Here is a 21,729-nt window from a genome sequence, read left to right on the forward strand (position 1 = left end):
AGATTCTTTAGTATTTGATTTCGTATGTGTTCTTAATTTAGTGATACAGTAATGGACACTCATTACAGACTCATCTTTATTTACAAATGTATAATAGTAGACATAATAAATTATGTATTACAATATTAAATGGTTTATACTCTGCAGTGTTGTATTTGTACTCCACTTCATTTATCACCAAACTAGCTTACCATTTTAGCATCACGTTGCACTGTTTGTGCCAACAACATGCTGTCAAAAAGTCTGATGATGAGACGAGCTCATGTGTGGGCATTTTGACAAGCAGTGGTTTCCTGTAGGGTTCTGAGAAGAGACAGTTCATTTACAGATTAAAATAAAAAAAACTCCTAATATGCTCCTAATATGGTTGTGTTACTGCTTGTTTCTCTCCACCTCATTTCTGCACTGGAATATAAAAGGGAGGTCTCAGTATGACCACACCACATAGCAAAGAGTGTAGGTGATGGTCTGGTAAAAAGAAAAAAGAAAAATCTCACTTGCAACTGGTTTCTAACTTCCTGGCCCTTATTCATCATCAGGACCCGAAAACTCACAAAGAGACATCATGGCAGTAGGAAAGGAGATTGTGGGCATCGTCCAGGCTCTGATAGGATGGATCTTAGCTATTGTCACCTGTGCTCTGCCGAAGTGGAGAGTCACAGCTTTTACTGGCTCTAACATCGTCACATCACAGATCATCAGGGAGGGAATCTGGATGAGCTGTGTTGTGCAGAGCTCTGGACAGATGCAGTGTAAGGTCTATGACTCCATGCTGGCTCTGTCTTCAGACCTGCAGGCAGCCCGAGCCATGACTGTCATCTCCATCGTCACGGCTCTGCTGGCTTTGATAATCTCCATTGTGAGTGTAAAGCGGACCAACTGCATCTCTGGGATCCTCTTCCTTATTGCTGGCATCATTCTGCTCATCCCTGTGTCCTGGACAAGCTACACCATCATGCAGGACTTCTACAATCCTTTACTTCACTGGGCTCAGCGCAGAGAGCTTGGAGAATCCCTCTACATTGGCTTTGCAGCTGCCGCTCTGCTCATCATTGGAGGAGGTTTTCGTTCCTTCGTCTGTTCTCCACAACATAAAAGCTCCAGATAATGCTCATCTCCACGCTCCACCAACGGCTATGGCAAGAAGGTCTATATTTAAGATGCTTAAAAAAAAAGATTTGTATGATCCCAAGGGAAGTGAAGATGACTCAGAGAAGACTCTGAAATAAAAGGCCATGCTACATTTGCATTGTGCTACATTTGCTGTGTGCTTTTGGAGTTTTAAGGGCAAACATGTTAAGAATATGCTGTTTGAAACATTTATCTTACAGAAGTAAGTCTTAATACAGAGACTATTTTTGTAAAAATATCTGGTTCAAATAATTACCCTGAAATGCTTTTACTGTCATTTTGCCAAAATTATACACTTCATAATATTATTATCACCATTTTTATGTGTCTTTTGTGAGGAATCCATCAGACAATTTGGCCGTAAAGAAATCAGCAAAAATAATTAGAAATATAGAAAATGTCAAACAATTAAAGAAATCTCGAGTGTCTGTGCAGATACATACAGTGTACTTACACTTACATACAGTGTACTTACGCACATAATCCTTTGCATATGACTGTATATGCAAACACACAAGAGTTTGAACACCCCCTGGTTAAATGACATGTTCTGTAAATTTTCTAAGTGAAAATAAGTGAACACAGCTTCTGTTGAGAACACACTTAAACATGGCATTTTTCTGCCAATTTTACTGTACTATTTCTATTTATTTGTTTAAAACAGAGTTTAAAACATTGGAAGAAAACATAAAATATTTAATGTGCCATAACTTTTGCACAGGCCACATAATATTTTTTACATTTGTTTCCCACTATGTTAAATTCCACAAATAAACAGTGATTGTGCATTAAAATGTGCTGAAGTGTGTTCTCTGTACAGAATGTGTTCACTTATTTTCACTTAGAAAATCAACAAAACATGACATTTGACCAAGGGCGCCTCAATTCTTGCATATCTTATACATATATACACAGTGCTGTATGAGATTTACACACACATTCACACACACACACACACAAAAGTTTGGCCAACCTGGTCACCCCTGTTTTGTAATAAGCATTGTTTTCAGAGTTGATGTCTTGTGAGCTGCAAGTTTTTCATAAGAATTCAAGTTTCAACTTTGACCTTTGAAATTGATCAGCTTGTTTTGTATGATGGGTTATGGATACATGTTTTTTGCAAGATGTATATATTTTTGAGGGTCATCATATTTGCATTTCACCTCACTGAGCATTCAGTTCAACTTTGTCAATTTTCTCATTTTACATATGTTTGTATGGATACATTGGATTGTGTGGATCTGCCAACTTAAATTCTTTCAAAAGCTGGCTGGTCTCTCCATCGAGCTTTTGAAAGAATTTAAGTTGGGAGATTTAGCAAGACTCATCTTCACAATCCAATGTATAACAAACTAACAAAAAAAAAGCAGTGACTGTCTTTGATCTGAATCAGAGAAATGTGCATATTAAAAGCAGAGGGCACACGATTTATCTCTGTAAATAAACTTCCTTTTCACAGAACTTTAAACTATTCCTTCTCAAAGTTCTGTGAAAAGGAAGTTTATTTACAGAGATAAATTGTGTGCCCTCTGCTTTTAATATGCACATTTCTCTGATTTTAGGAAAGATATTCCTCTGATCTTAATGTTACACTGACAAACCAGCACATGGCACATTGTCCACTGAGCCCAAAATAAGATACCTTGTGTAGAGGACAATAACTGCCCCACCTCTAACGTTTCACTGTTAGCTCTACAGCTCATTTATTAGCTTATGCATTAGCACATCTATTGCTTTAACCCACAGTGGCTAAATGACTTCCCTTGGTTTTTGAAAAAAAACAGCATCAGTAACTTATCTTTTCTCCTCATCATTTGCACTTGCCACGTCTGAACCCATTAAACATCTTTACTATTTCTGGCCTGAGTAGTGAAGCAACATCATGTTTTGTTAAAAAAGGAAAGTCAACAACAAACACAGAGTGTTTCAAGAACAAAACCAGTGTGTTTCATCTGTTCAGAGTCTGTGGTTCTCGCATCTCTCTAAGATGTAAATGCAGCAAAATAACACTTTTACCACCAAGTAATCAGCTTGTTCATGCAAAGCAATTCAATGTGGATAAATATTCAAATCTATATATATCTGTAGTTTTTATAGGTCTGCTAAGTAAAAACTCCGGAGCGAGTTACCTTCTTTAAGTTGTCAAACTCAGAGCGCCTTCAGTGATAGTAGTCCTGTTCGAATCGTCCTCATGGTAATGTAATAACAAATCCTAATAATAGACATCAGCATCTCTGCAATAGGGAGATGAGGCTAAAAGGAGCGCTTGGCACAGCAGTGCTGAAGAAAGATCATTAGAACCGTTAGGATCAAAAAGCCTAATAGTTTTGCTTTCTAATGAGAACTGGCTTAATAGTTACTCTTAGAAATCACTACTTTCCTGTAGGACACCTTTAGATCCCATGTCTGTTTGGGACCATTTAACTCTAGCCTTTACGCTGAAGTGCACATCCTGGCTATCTCTGAGGTAAGTTAATGTTAATTTGGGGAAATTACCCAGATACTTTCTCCTGTATGAATCTGCCCGAAATCCCTACAAATTACATTACCAGGTCTCCTGTGGCAAAACTAAGCCAGTGCGAATAAGGCGCAATATGTAGCCAAGACTTGGTGCTGTTTCATTTGGTCTACTAAAACAACAACGACTGCAAAACCAATCGACAAGTCAAGATATATATATATATATATATATATATATATATATATATATGCCACCAGCTCTAGCAGAATTTACTTTTACAAAGATTCTTTAATGTAATCATCTCTTAATTGTGGTACTAGCTACTTACTTTTTAAAAGCAGAATTTAACTCCTGAAATATATTCATTATCAGTATTCCACTTCCAGTCTGCTCTGCTGGTGAAAAGTCTTCAGTGTTTTTGGGCTGAATTTATCAGTCACAAAGCTAACATCTGTCTTTTCAATAATGAATACAAGCCAACAGTTTGAACTTTAGGACATGAGATGAGTAAACATATTGAATAACCAGCTAATGATGTGAGTCTTAATGCCTAAACTGTTTGTACGTCAAGCATACATTATATCGAATGCTAGGAAAGAGCTTCCAAAAGGGAGGGATCGGGGTCAGACTTAACCCAACTCCTCACATGCTGTAATTTAACAGGACCAAATTGCCAGCCGGTCACGTGTATTTTCTTCAGTAATATTGTGAATTTCATGTGCAAAATTCTGAGTATTCTCTTTCAGCTTGTAAACAATGGCCCATCTTGGGATTTGTGTGGGCAAAACCAAAATGCATACTTCCCACATAAAACCCACACTGGACCTTCAGGGTATAAAGGAATCAAAAGATCACTCTTTCACCTGCTAAGCAATGTCAGTCATATTGAGGCGTGCTGGTTGTCCACCAATTGGATCAGTGAGGAGGAGACCTTTACTGCCCCTCTAGCACTGGTACCAGAGTGTGTTTCTATAACTTAATGAACACATGAGACTCGGACTGACATAATGAGATGCTGACCTTTTCTTTAGTACTTCTCTTATCTAGTACTGGTTTAGTAGCACAACAAATGGAAAGAGAAACTGCAACTGTACACTCACCCAGAAGGGCAGAATGCAGCCATGGTAATGTTACAACACTACAGTGGAAAACAGGCTATAGAGTCACTAAAAAATGAAGTGCACTAGAAAGGTAAAAAAAAAAAGGGTAAGTGCATGGGTCTGCTTGCATTGCAAGCACCAATATGAGATATATCTTCAAACAGAATACAGGGAGTGTGTTTACTAGCTTCTTTTACAGCTGTGTTTGCACTCTACCTTTTATCTCAATCATTACAGATTCATCACCACAGCACTGACCAATGATACGATCAGCAATGACTACAATCAAGAATGTTTTTTTGTATTTGACTAACGATGTATTTTGCATCTTGCTGACTTTAGTAATTAATATTCTTTCCTGAAAGTAAATTTGATAAAAATTTGAACAGATAATCAACAATGCATGTGTCTTTTTACAAAGGCATGTTGTGTCTGCATTTTACCTTATTTGGCATATGGCTTGCTAATATGACAGTCATCTCATTTTATGTAAAGTTTACATTATGTGTTTTGCTATCTCTGCCTTTTTGGAGTGCTTGACATTTTCAGAAAGCTTTAAGGGCAGCTAATGCATGGTCATTTTTGACAAGAAGTGGTTTCCTATAGGGTTCTGTGAAGAGGAAGTTCTTCACCATACCACAAACTGTGCTGGTCCCAACAGACCAATGACAGACAGTTTGTTTCTCTCCGCCTCATTTCTGCACTGTAGCATAAAAGGGAGATTTGTTTATTATACATAGTGCAGATTCTAATCATCTGATAAGAGAAAAGTTACTTGCGGTTGATTCCTGATTTTTCAGCTTTTGTCCATTTTCAGGGTCAAAGCATCTACAGGCAGACACCATGTCAAGAATAAAGGAGATTGTGGCCATTGCTCTGGCTCTGATAGGATGGATCATTGCTGTTGTTGCCTGTGTTCTGCCTATGTGGAAGGTCTCAGCTGTGACTGAAGCTGGTACTGGCAGAGCCCAAATCATCTGGGAGGGCCTCTGGATGAGCTGTGTTACGAAGAGCACTGGACAAAGGCAGTGTACGGCCTACGACTCCATGGAGGCTCTACCTTCAGACCTGCAGACAGCCCGAGACATGACTGTTATTGCCATCATCACGGCTTTGCTGCCTTTGACGCTCTCCTTTATGGGTGCAAAGTGCACCAACTGCATTAAGGACAAAGCATTAAAGGCAAAACTTATGATGGTCTCTGGGGTCTACTTCATTATTTCTGGTTGCCTAGTGCTCATCTCTGTGTCCTGGACAAGAAACACCACAATCCGGGATCCCCGCATGTCCTCAACTCCACACACAGATCCTGAAGTGTCACTTAGCATGGGCTTTGCTGCTTCTGCTCTGCTCATCACTGGAGGAGTCATGCTATGCTGCACCTACATTTCATGGAGGAGAAGGTAAAACCCCTGAAAATGGGCCCATCTGCTCAACCTTTTCATAATAGCAAGCTAAGCTTTAAGCTCTCTTTCAATAACCTCCACCTCAATTTATGAATCAAGAGTAAAGGGATCACCATGGATCACAATACTTTGATACACACTACTTATATTAATGCTGAAGAAGAAGTAATCTCAGATAATCTTTACAAGATAATGTATATAATTTAAGTTTAATTTATTTCTTTATGAAAAAGATCTGTAGCATATTACAGGGATTTATAGAGGATTCGTATAAGTACTTCATAGCGTATTAGGACAATTGTTTTTTTCTATTTGCTTATAGGTAGGTCTATACGGGTCATTTATGTGTGTTGTCCCTCGCATATTATGACACGTCATTTGATGTAAATTATTCAAGAGAATGTTTTACATCACTGTACTGAAATGTACATAATGCTCAAAATTCTCAAACTCAAAATGCCTTTCAAAGTTCTCCACTCTGAACAATTTTTTTTGTATTCTGTCAGGGAAACTTTACAGAGTGTTCAAAATCTCTGAAAAATAATATGGTCACTGCTTGTTGCTTATTATTTCTGCACTGGATTGAACAAATGAGCTTACTTAGGTTGCCTTTTGCATTTTCAGAGCCAGAACATCCAAAAGCAGACACCACTCAAAAGGAATGAAGATTGTGGGCATTGTCCTGTGTATGATAGGATGGATCTTAGCTGTTGTCACCTGTGTTCTGCCTATGTGGAGAGTCACAGCTTTTATTGGAGCTAACATATTCACAGCCCCGTTCATCTGGGAAGGCCTCTGGATGAGCTGTGTTGTACAGAGCTCTGGACTGATGCAGTGTAAGGTCTACGACTCCATACTGGCTCTGTCTTCAGACCTGCAGGCAGCCCGAGCCATGACTGTCATGTCCATCATCACAGCTCTGCTGGCTTTGGCACTGTCCATTATGAGCCTAAAGTGCACCACCTGCATAAAGGGCAAGGCATCAAAGATGGGAGTCATAATAATCTCTGGGGTCTTCTTCATTATTGCTGGTATCCTGATGCTCATCCCTGTGTCCTGGTCAACCAACACCATCATCCAGGACTTCTACAATCCCATGATAGCCCCATCATCGCAGCGCAGAGAACTTGGAGCAGCACTCTACATTGGCGTTACAGCTGCTGCTCTCCTCATTCTTGGGGGAGGCCTGCTATGCTGCCACTGCATCACACAGAAGAAGAAGTAAAAGCCCATAAAAAATGGGCTGCTCTGCTCAACACTTTACTAAATGATATGACAGAAAGGCCACTGTTTCAAATGCTTAAAGTAGCTTTTTACATTTTAGCATATTTAACATTTTTATGTTTATATATATATATATATATATATATATAATATATATATATATATATATATATATATATATATATATATATATAAACATAAAAATGTTAAATATGCTAAAAAAATATAATACAGGTATGTTTTCACACAGAACATTTATTAACAGCCCCTCCTTTTTTCTTAATAATCACCATATTAGTTGTTGTTGGAGCATATTGCTAAAAAATTTGCCAACACATAAGAATTTTAGTGACACAATGGAAAGAAGAAAATGCCATTGTAATAAGGAACAAATTTAATTTCTGAGTCATATTCTGAATATGTATGATATTTGTATATATGTTCTTGTGTTTAAATATTGACATACCTCATTAGATTGCAATATGATAAATGTAGCTCTATGTGTTCTATGTGGTCTTTTTTAACCTAGTTTTATGCTTGAATTACTGTATGTAAGCAGATAAACAGATAAATAGAAATTGTGCAATAAAATTTGCTGAAAAATGCCATTGTTAAATGTTTTCCCTGTAGAGGATGTATTAACTTATTTTCAGTCAGAAAATCATTATTTTCACTTTTTGGACAGGGACAATGTATATTTTAATAAACAAAAATTTATATATATATATATATATAATATATATATATATATATATATATAATTTTAATTTAATATTGTATAAATAAATAAACACAGAATAAATATGCTGTCTGTATGATTATGCAGCCAAATCATATAGTTTAATAAAATAGAAAATGTGAAACAGTTCAATATTATGTGTGGAATATTTGAGGACAAGATAACATATTTCAGAATACAACTGCTACCAACAAACTCTACTCAGTCTGTTAGGAAGCAAACACACAAACACACACACACACACACACACACACACACGCACGCACACACACACACACACACAAAATGACATTTCTAAAATATCATGATATTTGTCAATTTTATGTTTTATTAAGACTTCATAACATATAAATAAATGTTTAAACCACAGGGCAATGAGTAACCGTCACTTGTTCAGGAGGAGGGGTTTAAACCTGGTGGGGGCACAGTTTGTCCAGTTCGTTTCCGTTTGTCCCAGTCTCCAGTACTGACCCTTTGGGGAGGCCTGGATGTCAAGGTACTTCCCATCTGTATGCCAAACTTTGTTCCTTTGTTCCTCCTAATTGAGGAACAGACCCATTTTTGATCTGCTCATCATCAGCTAAGTAGCCATTGAAACTAAGGTAAAGTTGTTTTTACTTCAAGTTTGACCTCTTGAGTACACTGCAAAGGCTGTTGATCTTGGATTCAGCCATCTGTGTTACTGTCGTTTATCAGAAGATAGAATAACTTCCAACAGAAAAAAAAAAACAAACAGAAATGTGAAAAGTTAGCTAATGTCATCTGTGTCATTGACTGAGGTCTGCATAATCAACTCTACACTACACAGTTTTTAACCAAGTTTTTAAATAACACCCTCACTCTTCATGCCAGCAGATGGCAGTGTAGACAAATCACTTCCACCAGAGATTCACTCTGGCCTGTAGGTTTTACCTTCAGTATGCCCACTTTAATTTCATTTACAGTTCTTCTCGATTGCTAAAGGACATTTAAAAGTGCCATAGAAAGGAAAACTGTGTTTACATTAGCATTTTTGAATAATAACAGTTCGAAACATGGAACTGACATACCATGAACCTCAAACACTGTTGTCTCTCCTTCAAATGCAAACCCTGCATTTGCAAAAGAGGGCAGTAAAACAGGCCAAATCCAAAATCCTGAACTTTTACACAATAGCAACGGAAAAGTTGCAAAACAAACTGGTGAATAGGGATCCAACTTCAGCTCCCACAGCTTCAACAAGATCCTGGACAACTTTAGTTCAGCATTGTTAGTTTGCTCTTATTTCAATCCGGACAGTTTCTCAAACCTTGCACAATATCGAGCAGAGACTGAAGGGGGGTACAGTTCCAACTTTATTAGCATCATAACCCCAACAGCAGCCTGCAGAAGCCATGCCATGCTTTTTGAGGTTGAAGCCAGATCATCTTAAACTAAGTTTCAAAGTGAGTAACAGCTTCATAATTTACTTCATGTTGTTTTTGAGATCGAAAGCAAGTAACTAGCATAGCTAAGTAAATAGTATGACGTCCTAGCTTATTTACACAGAGGTTTATTTTGTCTTCCTTCCTGCTGCTGTGTGAGCCATCACAGTGCCTCATTGCAAACCAGCCAATCAGAGCAGAGCTCATCTAAATATTCATGAGACCACCAAAAAAGAGAAAACATTTTTTTTTCATTCTAGGGCCGAATCACTGGGCTGTAAATGGGCCTGCATTTTACACCCCAACCAAAGTAATGTACCGTCTATGCAGATATCAGAGAACAATTTAAAATGTTTCTATATGGTTCCATGTACAACCTTTTTGAGTGCCATATAGGTTCTGCTATCATTTTGTAACAACAGAAAAAGAAGTTTTGATGCTATATAGAACTAAATACAACACAATGTTCATCAATCTGAAGAACGATTTGACCATACAAACAACTTTATAAGCATGCAAATTGATTAATGAGTGTTCATGGTTCTGTATGGAGCCATTGTTTTTACTAAAGACCCCTTAAAGAACCATTTTTTTTAAAGAGTGTATGTATTCACCCTCACCAGGAAGTTGTGAGTTTGAACCCCATAACTGTACTTTTAAGTTGAGCTGACTTATATTTTAAGAGTTTACAGTATATACAGCATAATGATACATATTACTGTTTTTTTTTTTTTATTTCATTAAGGGGGGCTGGAGATTTAAAGAAGGCAAATCAGCACAGGATGTTTAAGTGTCAGGTGTAGAAGAGCTTGGCCAATCCCTCTGAAACACAGGTGAGTTGTCTGGAGAGGCCACGGTGGTGGAATGGTGGGAGAAACATGCTCTTATCCACTGAATCTGTCTCTGGACCTCTAAAAGAAAAAAAAATCATACGTCAGTATTTCAGTGTTAGCACCAGAAACTCTGGATCTGCTTTGTTGTCTGAGCTGATTCTATTACTGTATTTTTAAATGAATTCTTTGTGGAGATCAGGCTGAGTTAGTGATTCTGATACAAGTCTCATCACCTCTCACGCTGTTCTGAAGCTTCTAAACGCGTTCATGAACCTGTCCATCCAACCACGGACAGCTTTTCTGAGGCCTTTCTTCTTCGTCTCTTTCAGTTTTTCCTCTTCCTTTCTCAGTTCTTCAGTTTTTTCTGCATCTCATTCAGTCTCTTCTCCATCTCTTTTTGCCTTCTTTTGTGTTGTTTTCATTACTTCTCTCTCTCTTCCACTCCTGCTCTCTGTCTACAAACTCCATGTTCATCTTTCTCTGTCTTTCTAGGAACTTTTGTTCAATCTCCTTCTGTTTTTCCCAAACGCTCTCTTTCTCTCTCTTTTTCTGCCTCTTTTCTCCATGTTGCAGGTCTCTTTCACTCTTCTCTCTCTCAGCTTCTATCTCTCTCAGTCTTCAGCTGGTCTTGCAGTCTTGCTCTTTCTAGCAAAAGCTTATTCTCTCTCCTAGAGCTCAGTGTTTCAGTCTGGAATTCAAATGGAAATTACTTTAATCATGTTAACTGATAACTTCAGTCAGTTCATCATTAAGTGTGCAGTAGCTCAATATCTGACCACCACTGTGGCCTGACCAGTTTTGCTTATAGAGGGGAGAGGTACAAATAATATAAAGTACACTGTTAGAAATAAAGGTTCTGTGCAGGTACATTTTTCATTCACCAAGGTACAAACAATGTAAATGTATCCTCAAAGGTACAACAGTGGTTTTAAAGTTCAATCGTGTACCGTAAGTATGTTTTTCCCAGTGGAAAAATACCAGTGACATTTTTTCTGAGAGTGAATAAACAAAATTCTAAAAATGTGGTCCATTGTTTAATCAAATGGTCAAATCACTGGTCAACTGGTGGGAATTTTGATTATTGTACATAAACAGCAAAGTATATATACTAACTGGGCATTTTGTAAGACACACCTGTATTGTTGGAACACCTCTAGAGACTATAGCTCTACTTCTATGCACATTTGTTTTAGTCATATGTTCTCTTTAATAGTGGCCAGTTTCTGACCGCAGGACCACTGTTAGCTGGATATTTTTGATTGACGGACTATCCTCAACCTAACAGTGACATTGAGGAGCACAACACACTAGAATGACACTACCATGTTGGTGTCAGTACTGTGAGAATGGTTCCCCCACCCAAATGACACCTGGTCAGCGGTGGTCTTATGGTAGCCCATAGGATGGACAGAGTAGAAAGTGGCCAATACACTGAACACTAAAGAGCATATGTACCTGATAAAAGGACCAATGTGTGCAGGTACAGCATTGGTGTAGTAAATGTACAAAATCTGTACTCACCTTCCAGCTCTCCGTCTCCTCGAATGTATCATCATCTCCTCCACACTGTGGTTTTGCTCTTCTCACTCTTTCCCTGGTGAACTGTCGCTCCGCCCTCTTCTTCTGTTTTTGGGTTCTAAGCTGGGCTTCCAGTTCACTCTTCTGTTCTTCTTCTGCCCAATGTTCCTCACTATGTCTCTAGTGAGGTAGAACAGAGGGGTTCTGGCCTTTTTTGGACGCAACCTCACTTTGGCATGAAGATTGTGGCTCTCGAAGCGTAGGAGCTTCTCTCTCATCATCTCTGCATCCAGCCTCTTCATTATATCCTCATCCCTCACTTCCTCCCGCCGCTCCGTCTTCTCAGCCCTGGAGGTCTTCATGAGGGTCTTCCTGTGCTTGTGGCGGAGATATTGAAGCTCCGCCCTCTCCTCCTCGGTCAAAGCCCACACTGACTGTACATCTTCATTTCTGCCAGTGTGCTCTCTCTCAGAGTCTCCATAGATCTGGCTCTCCTCTCCTTCATATCTCTCTCTGTGCAGCTCAGGTGAAGACACTGTTTTGGGAGATAAAGAGGAAACCTTTGATGTTTAAACAAGTCTATGGTCAGTTTTCTGGACAGGAATTAAGCCTAATCCTGGACTACACAGCATTATGAAAGGAGATTCTCTGTTGAACTGAAAATGTAGTCCTGGACTAATATTTATGTGACTGAGAAACCAAACCACAGTGTTTTCACAATAAAAATGTTGTGAAAGATTGAGAGACATAGAAAGAGACACAGAGAGAGGGACAGGGGAAAGAGAGACACATAGACAGACAGAGACTTAGAGTGAGATAGACAGACAGAAACTGAGAGAGAGAGAGAAAGAGAGACAGAGTGTGAGAGACTATAGATTATATAGATTAAAAAGAATGAATATCATTGTAATAAAAAACAGCTGTAGTAAGATTACACTGTCAAGTCAGTTGAATGATGTGAATAAACAGATGAATCAGCCTGTTTACACATCTGTAAATCCTCACATTAGTCTTACCAATGATTATATTCACAGAAAATATCAGTTTTTAATGTCCAGTGAAGTTAAACATATTTTAACTGCGCCGTCAGTTCAAAACCGAATATGTTAGCATCATTGATACCATCAGTCTATATGACGTCGCCTGTCACGTTCGAATCCCGAGGTTCAAAATTTCAAATTATTCTGCTGGAGCGGCTCGAATGATCCAGTATGAGCGTCACTGAGTCTCTCAGCACGATTTAAATACAGATATTATATTATTATACAAATATTATTCATTACACAACTGTTATATAGTATTTTAATATTAAAAACAGGATTAAAAAATATAAACAGCTGACCTTCTGAACAGATGATTTGCAGCAGTGGTGAAGTAAATCAGGATTGGAATCTCCGATATATAGTTCCCGCCAGTAGTGAAGGGGCGGGGTCTAAATGATGACGCCATAATAAAGGCAGTTTGTGCTGGCTTTCACGTCTGTTTAAAAATATATGACAGAAAACATCATTCCTACATGGATGGAATATATCACTGTGTTATTGTATATGTTAGCTTCATGTTATAAATTATTTTTGTATTTCATTCTGATTTGTTTGATTTAAAAAATATTTCGGTGTATCAGACATTTATCACACATACAGTATATATATATGATCCACATTTTATGCATGTATGTGTTTCACCCACCCGTCCAATATTTGAGACTTACATATAGCTACACTACATATATGTTTAAAATTAATAACCTTTTATGATATAAGTGCATATATGGTCATATATCAGATTTATCAGAAAAGTAAGAGCGTTATTTAAGAGCTTGGTTAAGCGCTGTTCATGCAGTGTTGATTATTCTGAAAGCTGTTCTGTTGATACAGTCCTCACTCGATCACACTGATCACATTAGCTACTGACCTCTCTGTGTCTGAGGTGGTTGTGCTTGTTTCTTTCTCAGGAGGAGCTGAGAGACTGTAGGTTCTAACACTGCAACTCAAGTACCGAAAAATGACGCTGCTGGAGGGTCATTCAATAAAAGTGAAGGTAACACTTTAGATTAAGACTTCCAAGTTCATTGATAGTTATATGTTGATAAGCAAAGAAATACTCATTAGTTATGTAATATTAACTGTTCATTAAGCATTAGTTATTACTTAGTTACCTGATCAAGTACTTAGTAATTAAAATGGACTACACCGTTAACCAGCGGTTTTGTTATGAGTTCATATTAATCCTTAATTTATTATCTAATTAACTGTGTATTAACTTCTGTTTATTACACTGCTAACAAACTGATCAGTGTGTTTACTCACATGAAAAGTAACATAAGAACTAGCTAATGTTTAGTGATCTTGTTAATAATCTATTCATTACTCTCCTGATTTATTGTTATTAATTAATACTATGTGTCCATCCCTGTAAAGTAATCATTTTTACATATTACAAACTCATTTAGACTTATGATTAATACTTGACTAGTTACAGATATCTCTTTTTTGTGTATTCTCAAATAAATCAGACAATATACATACATTATCAAGTAACATTTATTCTAAATACATATGTCTTTGAATAAGCAGCCTGTGTTTCAGGCCTAACCAATATGTCCAATTAATAAAGATGAGATGCTAAGTATCACAACAGTTATCTCTCAAATGCCATATTTTGCTGTTATTTATCCTTCTTTGCATATTTTGGGATGCTTTCCAATCAGAGGGTCAACAAAGCTACTGCTGTGACTCACAGTGAAGTATGTATAGGGTGCTATTAACCATAAACTCATAGTATGATTATTATGTTAGTGGTGAACATTATCGCTTTATTTAATAGGACACATAAAGTAGTAATTAATCATTAAATAATATTAAGTAAGGAGTAATTAATGGTGTAGAGTATATTATTTTCATATCTGAAACCAGAAAAGATTGATACAGTCTAATTCTAATCCTGACCAGCTTTGCTGTTGTCATTGTCTGTTTTCCCTTCTTGTTTCCCTTCCTTCGTGTCCCTGGCCATATGCTATTGCTTGTTTTGGTTTTTCTGCTCCACCCTAGCTAGCTTTGCCCTTTTGCCACACCCCTCACATGTGTCTTGTGTGTAACTTCACCCTGTACTTGTTCCCAGGTATTCTGTTCACAGGAAAAGGAAATGATTTATCTTGAGGATCTGCTTTCAACTATTCATGCAGGAAGTCTTTTGCTTCCCTGACTTATGGCAGTCCCATGTGTGTATGATAAGGAAAATGGCAGCTGTGAAGGATTTACAATGCAGAGCAGACTTTGTTTCAGCATTCAGCATGGTTTATCCCACCAGCTGTAACCAAAGTACTGTCTCAGACTTTTCAGAGGGGAGGGGCATTACAGTGGGCAAATTTGATCATGGAAAAGGGGTCAAAACAACTCAGGATGGTAGAAGGATTTTTTAAACCTGTTACTTAAATTTACCAGAGCACCACACACCTTTGCTCCTAGCTTCTCCTGAGGCCTCTGCCCTGCCTACAGCTTCTCCTGATGCCTGCCCCCGAGGATGTCAGTGCAGGGCCACTGGCTTCTGAGGATGTTGATTCCGGGCCACCAGGGCCTGGACCTGCCTGTCTTTGCCATTAAACCAGTTAGTGGAGGGAACCACAATGCTAGTGCTCAACTTCACAGGACCATATAGTGCGTGGAGGGCATCACAGAACCACATTACAGCCCAGTGTCCTGGAGGACACAGTTGAGTAGGTGCTCAGCTCGCCAACGCCCCTCCTGCTTCCTGCTTGGCCAGCCACCCAGTTTCACATATCTCTACCTTGAGCAGGTGTTGTGCTGTCTCTACAGTCTTTAGCTCCAGATCCAGCTCACTCAGTAAGTTTGCTGTCAGTAGTATGAAAGGCTTATTTAGCCGTCATGTAGCCTTACGAATAGTGTTACTAAGTATTCACACAGTTCCAAATGCTTTTTCTTTAGTACTTCTCAAATCCAGCCCTGCTTTAGCAGCACACCAAATGGAAAGAGAAACTGTAGCCATTAACATGAGTCTTTTACTTTACATAATTTGTTAATATACCATTTACCTTATTTTGTGTATATTTTACATTTTGAGGCACACTTTACGTCTGCTCATTTGGGGCGCTTAGCATGTTTGCAAAAAAGCTTGAAGACCAACTAATGGGCATTTTCACACGCTTTGGTTTCCTATAGGGTTCTCTAAAGAGGAAGTTCTTAGCGTACCACATCCCCTGTGCTTTTAAATTAGTAGCGTTTTAGCTTTACCTGTGCTGGTCCTAGCACACCAATGATAGACTGCTTGTTTCTCTCCGCCTCATTTCTGCACAGGAGTATAAACGGGCTGTGGTATGACCGCATCATACAGAGTGCAGATTGCAATCATCTGATAAAAAGAAGAAAAATCTCACTTGCAGCTGATTACTGATTTCTCTGGGGTTTTTATCCTCAGGGTCAAAGCATCCACAAGACACCATGTCAAGGGGAAAGGAGATTGTGTCCATTGCCCTGGTTCTGATAGGATGGATCACTGCTGTTGTTGCCTGTGTTCTGCCTATGTGGAAGGTCTCAGCTGTGACTGAAGCTGGTACTGGCAGAGCCCAAACCATCTGGGAAGGCCTCTGGATGAGCTGTGTTACGAAGAGCGCTGAGAAGATGCAATGTACGGCCTACAATTCCACACAGGCCATAACTTCAGACCTGCAGGCAGCCCGAGACATGACTGCCATCGCCATCATCACAGCTCTGCTGCCTTTGACACTCTCCTTTATGGGTGCAAAGTGCACCAACTGCATTAAGGACAAAGCATTACAGGCAAAAGTTATGATTATCTCTGGGGTCTTTTTCATTATTGCTGGTTGCCTGGTGATCATCCCTGCGTCCTGGATAAAGAACAGCATCGTCCAGGAAAAAACGCCTAGAGTATCACTCTACTGTAGCTTTGCAGCTTCTGCCCTGCTCATCACTGGAGGAGTCCTGCTTTGCTGCACATGCCCCCCATGGAACCTGAGGTAATATACAGCAGGAAGCACTATGTCTGTCACAGTTAAAAAAAAGAAGGTATTATGACCTTGTTTTTTATTAGGTGAAGATGTTGCTGAGAGGGCTCTGTAAAGCTTTGCTTATTTGCTTTGTGCTGTATTTGCTAAGGATTTTAGAGTTGTGTTTAAGGGTATATAATGTGCTGAGGATACTCTTGTCACCAGTGCAGTCATATAGAGAGCACAGTGGAAGCTTCCTTAAGATGAATATACGCTGCTGAGACGTCCTGATTCCTTCACGAATTTCTTCAGTAACAGGCCTCCTCATATTGATTTTATCTCTTAGACCTTTTATGTACAAGTTGAAGAAAGTGTTTTGCCCTCTCTGTAGGTTTGGGGCCCCTAGATAACTTTTTTTAAGCTTGAAGAAACTACCAGCCCATGTGTGCACATGTTTACAAACAGTGGTTTCCTCTGAGGTTCCACATTTACAGAGAAAGAAAAAAACACGCCCAGACGTCGGTGGAAGAATCTAATCTCAGATTAATTTAAAATACTGTGAAACTTCAGTGAAACAATGACTTGAGTAGAAATAAAATGGCATAGTATTTTGAAACTTTGAAATTAATAAATCATGATTAGATTATGTCTGTTTAACTGTATGAGTAGCTGATGTTTGGTAGAGATAGTGTTTCATAACATTTTAAAGCATGCTTTTTTAATAATCAGTGAGGACTGAGAAACGAGATAGTTAAAATAAATAAAAATAATGTAAAACTGTAAGCTGGTTTAGTGTATGCTGGTTTATGCATAAGTATTTTCAGCTGAAAAATTTTGACTAAAAATAATTTAAAAATTTAGAAAATAAAATAACAGGGCAACTGGAGAAAAATCACTTTCTGGAAAATAAATATTATTTTATAGAAGAATGGAGGGATACGAAATGAACAAATACAAGAAAAATGACATAAAAATTCTGGATTAAAAACGAAGCACTGGGCAGGGGACACCTAAAGATGAAATTCATAGTTGGTGTAATGCACATATTTGGCAATTAGTTTATTTATAATATGATATAGGTCACTTTTCTGAAATATGGACACTATGGACACCAAGTCTTGAGCCTAGTTATGGCCTTGCACAGCACAATATACATAACTGCAACTAGCTCCTGCGTATTTGCACACATATGCACACATCTGCATTTTACATACACATGTAGTTGTGTCTTATTATATCTCTATATTTTTATATTTTATATTCTTCTTCCCTTTTTTATATTCATCTATAAATTCTTATCTAAATATTTTCTTGGATTTTCAGGGACAGAGCATCCTCAAGCAGTCACCTTTCAAAAATATTGAAGATTGGTGGCTTTGCATTGGGTCTGATAGGATGGATCTTAGCTATTGTCACTTGTGCTCTGCCTATGTGGGTAGTTACATCTCACACCTACTTTGAGGGCCTCTGGATGAGCTGTGTCATGCAGACTGGACAGTTGAAGTGTAAGGGTTACGACTCCACGCTTTTTCAATCTTCAGGCCTTCAGAGTACTCGTAACATGACAATCACCTCTATCGCCTTGGTTCTGCAGGCTTTAATAAACTTCATTAGGAACACAAGGGGTATATTCATGTTGCATTGTGCATTAAAGTCAAGGCATCAAAGGCAAACGTCATTATCGTCTCTGGGGTCTTCTTCATTATTGCTGGTATTGTGCTGGTCATTCCTGTGTCCTTGACAAGCTACAACATCATCCAGGGCTCCTACAATCCCTCAGAGAACACGGCTGAGCGCAGTGAACTTGGAGCAGCACTCTACACTGGCTTTGCAGCTGCTGCTCTGCTCATCATTGGAGGAGTCCTGCAATGCTGCACCTGCCTCACACGGGAGAGAAAGTAAATATCCTCAAAAATGGGCTGCTCCATGCTCCATCAGCGGCTTATAGCTAGAAGGTCTATCTTTGAAATGCTTAAAAAGAAAAATGAAAATGTTTCTGAGAGGGCTAGCTCTCTGTAAAGCTCAGTATTTGCTTAGTGCTATATTTGCTGTTTGCTTCTGGAGTTGCTTTAAGGGTGTATCTGTTAAGAACGGTTGCAGTGTGAAAGTGGTATAAAGCTACAGTATAAAAGCTGTCATCTTTCTAAAAAAGTGTGATTTAAAATAATTTCCTTGCATAAATTACACTGAATTATTTTTATTGTTCCATTTATATGCATGTCTTTCTTTAAGTGTGTTATTGAAATCATTTCTTGTGTATGGATGAATATTTTGTGCTGCACTATAATTAATAAATCGCTAAACAGTACATAGAGAAAAGTGAAACAAGAATATGTTAAAATATGTGCTTTTCATTGAGTCACATCAATTTGTTAATATGATTTCTAATAAACTGCTTGACTCCTTAAGTTGGTGTGGCTTCACTGAATGCAAGCAACTTGAAGCATGTATCATTAGAGGTGTAATCTGTGAAATACAGATACATGTGAAACTTCAATACTAAAACCCAGTTATGAAAAGTCAAATTTAACACTTTGTCAAGCTGAGCAAGAGGTAGTCGATCAGCTAACACGTTTGATGTCTCAAATTGGCTTCTTTAATTTTTCATGGAGCTACAAGGCAAATGTATTAGAAATCCTGGTCACTCAAAAAAACTTTGACAGTCTTCCTTTACTTTTGAGTTCCATTAGCCTCATAGCCCTGGTGTAAATCTGGAAAAGTAACTCTTGACTGTTTGACTGCATTTGAGCTGGGATTTGCCAAATAATTCCTTTAAAGTGTTTTTTTTTTTTTTAAAGTGAGTCATGCAAGCACTGCTAAGAACACTTCTACCATGAAGAATTATTTTGCCAGACTGAAGTTTCAGGCCAGAAAAAAGGGTCAAAGCCCTTTAAAAAAAAAAACATCAGTGAGAACACTCATTTGTACATGGCTGTGTGGTCCCTGGAAAGCTAATGTTAATGTTAGCTATTAACCTCTGCTGGAAAAAAAAACAGCATAGCTGGTTACCAGCAAAACAAGCATACATTGTGTTTTGGATGCTGGTATGCCAGTCAACCAGAACGACCATGCTGGGTGACCATATAAACTAGCATCGTACACCACCATTTTTTTTAAATATCTTACTAGCTTTGTAGATCATATTTGGCCTGCAATGAATGTTAATGGAAAATTAAGTGAAAATACTAAATAGTGTCATACTAAATGAAAATGTTAATGTAATTACAGAAGGGACATGAACTGTCTTAATGTTCAGTTACATTACTTTGCCCTATCTTGGCCAATCTCATTAAACATGGTGCTTGTAGAAAGAATCATGTAGGTACTGGATGCTAAGATAATTTACTGAACATTCTCAGCTGGCATGGCTCACACATGGACTATTCTCAACATCACTTACTCTGGCCCTTAACACCTTGTTGTAGAACACAGATTCAAACTACAAGACCACCTTGTGTTGAAATCTAGCAAGGACACAACATAATCCCTTAAAAACTCACTTAAAAGAATAAATTCTGTTACAGCCTGATATATGAAACATGGGCAGCTACATACTTCAAGAATAATAACAAATCACCATACAACCACAAGAGGATAAGCACCAGAGGATGCTAAAGAAAAGCAAGTTAAATAACAACACAGGGAGGGTTCATTTTCTTTTCAGTGCAGTCCCATCAGTTTGGTGGATGTCTTACATGAGCAGGTGACACAGGTTGAGAAGCTGTTGAAACCCTGCTTGCAACTTGTGGTGTAATAAACCACCCAGTTCATATGTTTGTGGTATTGGCCGGTGCACCAGCAGAAACAGGTGCAAAGTGAGACGAATGCCATTTCTTTCCAACAGCTGAGAGATGCGTACAGGGACCCACCTTCTGTCTGATTTCAACTGGCTGAGTAAATTGAGGGTGAGTTTCTTTCCAAGGTTTGGACTGGAGGATGGCAGACTGAGTTGTGCCTTTAAGCACACTATGGAATCACTTAATGGCTTCATTAGCCGCAGGGTGATATATCGATATACGAATGTGGACAATGTTTCTGGACTTCAAGGATGTGGTAAACTTAGGTTACGTGAACTGGGGAACTTTATCAGTAATGAGTCTCACCAGTTTACCACACGTGCTGAAGATGGAGCTGAGGAATGAAATCGCTTGATGCATCGTAACTGAAGATGCAAACGTGACCTTTTGCCATTTACTGTAACAGTCTGTCAGGGTCAGTGTGTATCGACAGTGCCATGTAGCAGACTCAAACAGACCTACAATGTCCATTGCCAGCTTTTTCCATGCTCCAGAAGGCAGGGGAACAGGTTAAAAGAGAGGGACGACTGAGGCCTTGGCACTCTTATCAGATGCCTGGCACAGCTGGCAGGTACCAGCCTTTTCTTTGACAAGAGCATCCATGTCAGGGCCCCGGTACAAATCACATAAGTGTTGTTTCGTTCCTACAATGCATTGGTGACTTTCATGACCTCTCATGCATTTCTTTAGGGACCACCAGACAGGAACCTCTGAAGACAAAGACCTTCTGCACACTAAGCTCATGTCATAGATTGCAATAACAGTACAGGGCTGGGTCTAGAGCACGAGAGGAGGGAGGCCAACCACGCACAACCTGTGCACACAGTGCAGGAAGCTCAGGGCAGCTGACAGAAGCAGTAGCAAACTCATTGCAAGGTACGGTGGTTAGCACAGTGGACAGCAGGGCAGCGGACCTGGGTTCTTTATCAGAGGTAGTAGGCAATAACAATCATGACCAATAATCAGCTGTGCAATTCTGTGATCCAGATTGTAGTATGTAATCAAAGCAAAGCAAATGAGTGGCCCATCGAGCTATTTGCATGCCAGCTTAATCCGTCCCTTTTGTGGTCAGCAGTTTAGTTAAGGCCTAGTAGTCTGTATGGAGAGTAAACCTGTGGCCCCATAACTTCTGCATTTTTCAACTGCCCAAACGC

The 21,729-nt window shown here is 38.8% G+C and overlaps 4 protein-coding genes across 4 annotated transcripts; all 4 read left to right on the top strand.

Annotated features, from left to right (window-relative positions):
• Nucleotides 1-565: 565 nt before the first annotated feature.
• On the top strand, nucleotides 566-1,108 carry LOC118822895 (claudin-4-like). The gene has a single exon (XM_036592223.1). It carries the CDS (start codon nucleotides 566-568, stop codon nucleotides 1,106-1,108), a length of 543 nt encoding a protein of 180 aa, XP_036448116.1.
• A 4,427-nt stretch (nucleotides 1,109-5,535) lies between these two features.
• LOC118822896 (claudin-4-like) lies at nucleotides 5,536-6,099 on the top strand. Its single transcript, XM_036592224.1, has one exon. It carries the CDS (start codon nucleotides 5,536-5,538, stop codon nucleotides 6,097-6,099), a length of 564 nt encoding a protein of 187 aa, XP_036448117.1.
• A 631-nt stretch (nucleotides 6,100-6,730) lies between these two features.
• LOC118822292 (claudin-4-like) lies at nucleotides 6,731-7,323 on the top strand. Its single transcript, XM_036591249.1, has one exon. The coding sequence runs from the start codon at nucleotides 6,760-6,762 to the stop codon at nucleotides 7,321-7,323; it is 564 nt and encodes a 187-aa protein (XP_036447142.1). The 5' UTR covers nucleotides 6,731-6,759.
• Nucleotides 7,324-16,265: 8,942 nt separating this feature from the next.
• LOC118822897 (claudin-4-like) lies at nucleotides 16,266-21,424 on the top strand. Its single transcript, XM_036592225.1, has 3 exons — nucleotides 16,266-16,719; nucleotides 18,540-18,676; nucleotides 21,340-21,424. The coding sequence occupies exons 1-3, from the start codon at nucleotides 16,273-16,275 to the stop codon at nucleotides 21,422-21,424; spliced, it is 669 nt and encodes a 222-aa protein (XP_036448118.1). The 5' UTR covers nucleotides 16,266-16,272.
• The last annotated feature ends 305 nt before the right edge of the window (nucleotides 21,425-21,729 follow it).

This window comes from Colossoma macropomum, unplaced genomic scaffold, assembly GCF_904425465.1.
Source record: "Colossoma macropomum unplaced genomic scaffold, Colossoma_macropomum, whole genome shotgun sequence".
NCBI lineage: Eukaryota > Metazoa > Chordata > Actinopteri > Characiformes > Serrasalmidae > Colossoma > Colossoma macropomum.

Excerpts from the sequence above, each read along its gene's own strand:
- LOC118822895 (XM_036592223.1), top strand. The coding sequence starts at position 566 with ATGGCAGTAGGAAAGGAGATTGTGGGCATCGTCCAGGCTCTGATAGGA.
- LOC118822896 (XM_036592224.1), top strand. The coding sequence starts at position 5,536 with ATGTCAAGAATAAAGGAGATTGTGGCCATTGCTCTGGCTCTGATAGGA.
- LOC118822292 (XM_036591249.1), top strand. The coding sequence starts at position 6,760 with ATGAAGATTGTGGGCATTGTCCTGTGTATGATAGGATGGATCTTAGCT.
- LOC118822897 (XM_036592225.1), top strand. The coding sequence starts at position 16,273 with ATGTCAAGGGGAAAGGAGATTGTGTCCATTGCCCTGGTTCTGATAGGA. Across the intron at positions 16,720-18,539 it reads TCCAGGAAAAAACGCCTAGA|GGCTCCTACAATCCCTCAGA; the intron begins GTATCACTCTAC and ends AACATCATCCAG. Across the intron at positions 18,677-21,339 it reads TGCCTCACACGGGAGAGAAA|TACAGGGCTGGGTCTAGAGC; the intron begins GTAAATATCCTC and ends TTGCAATAACAG.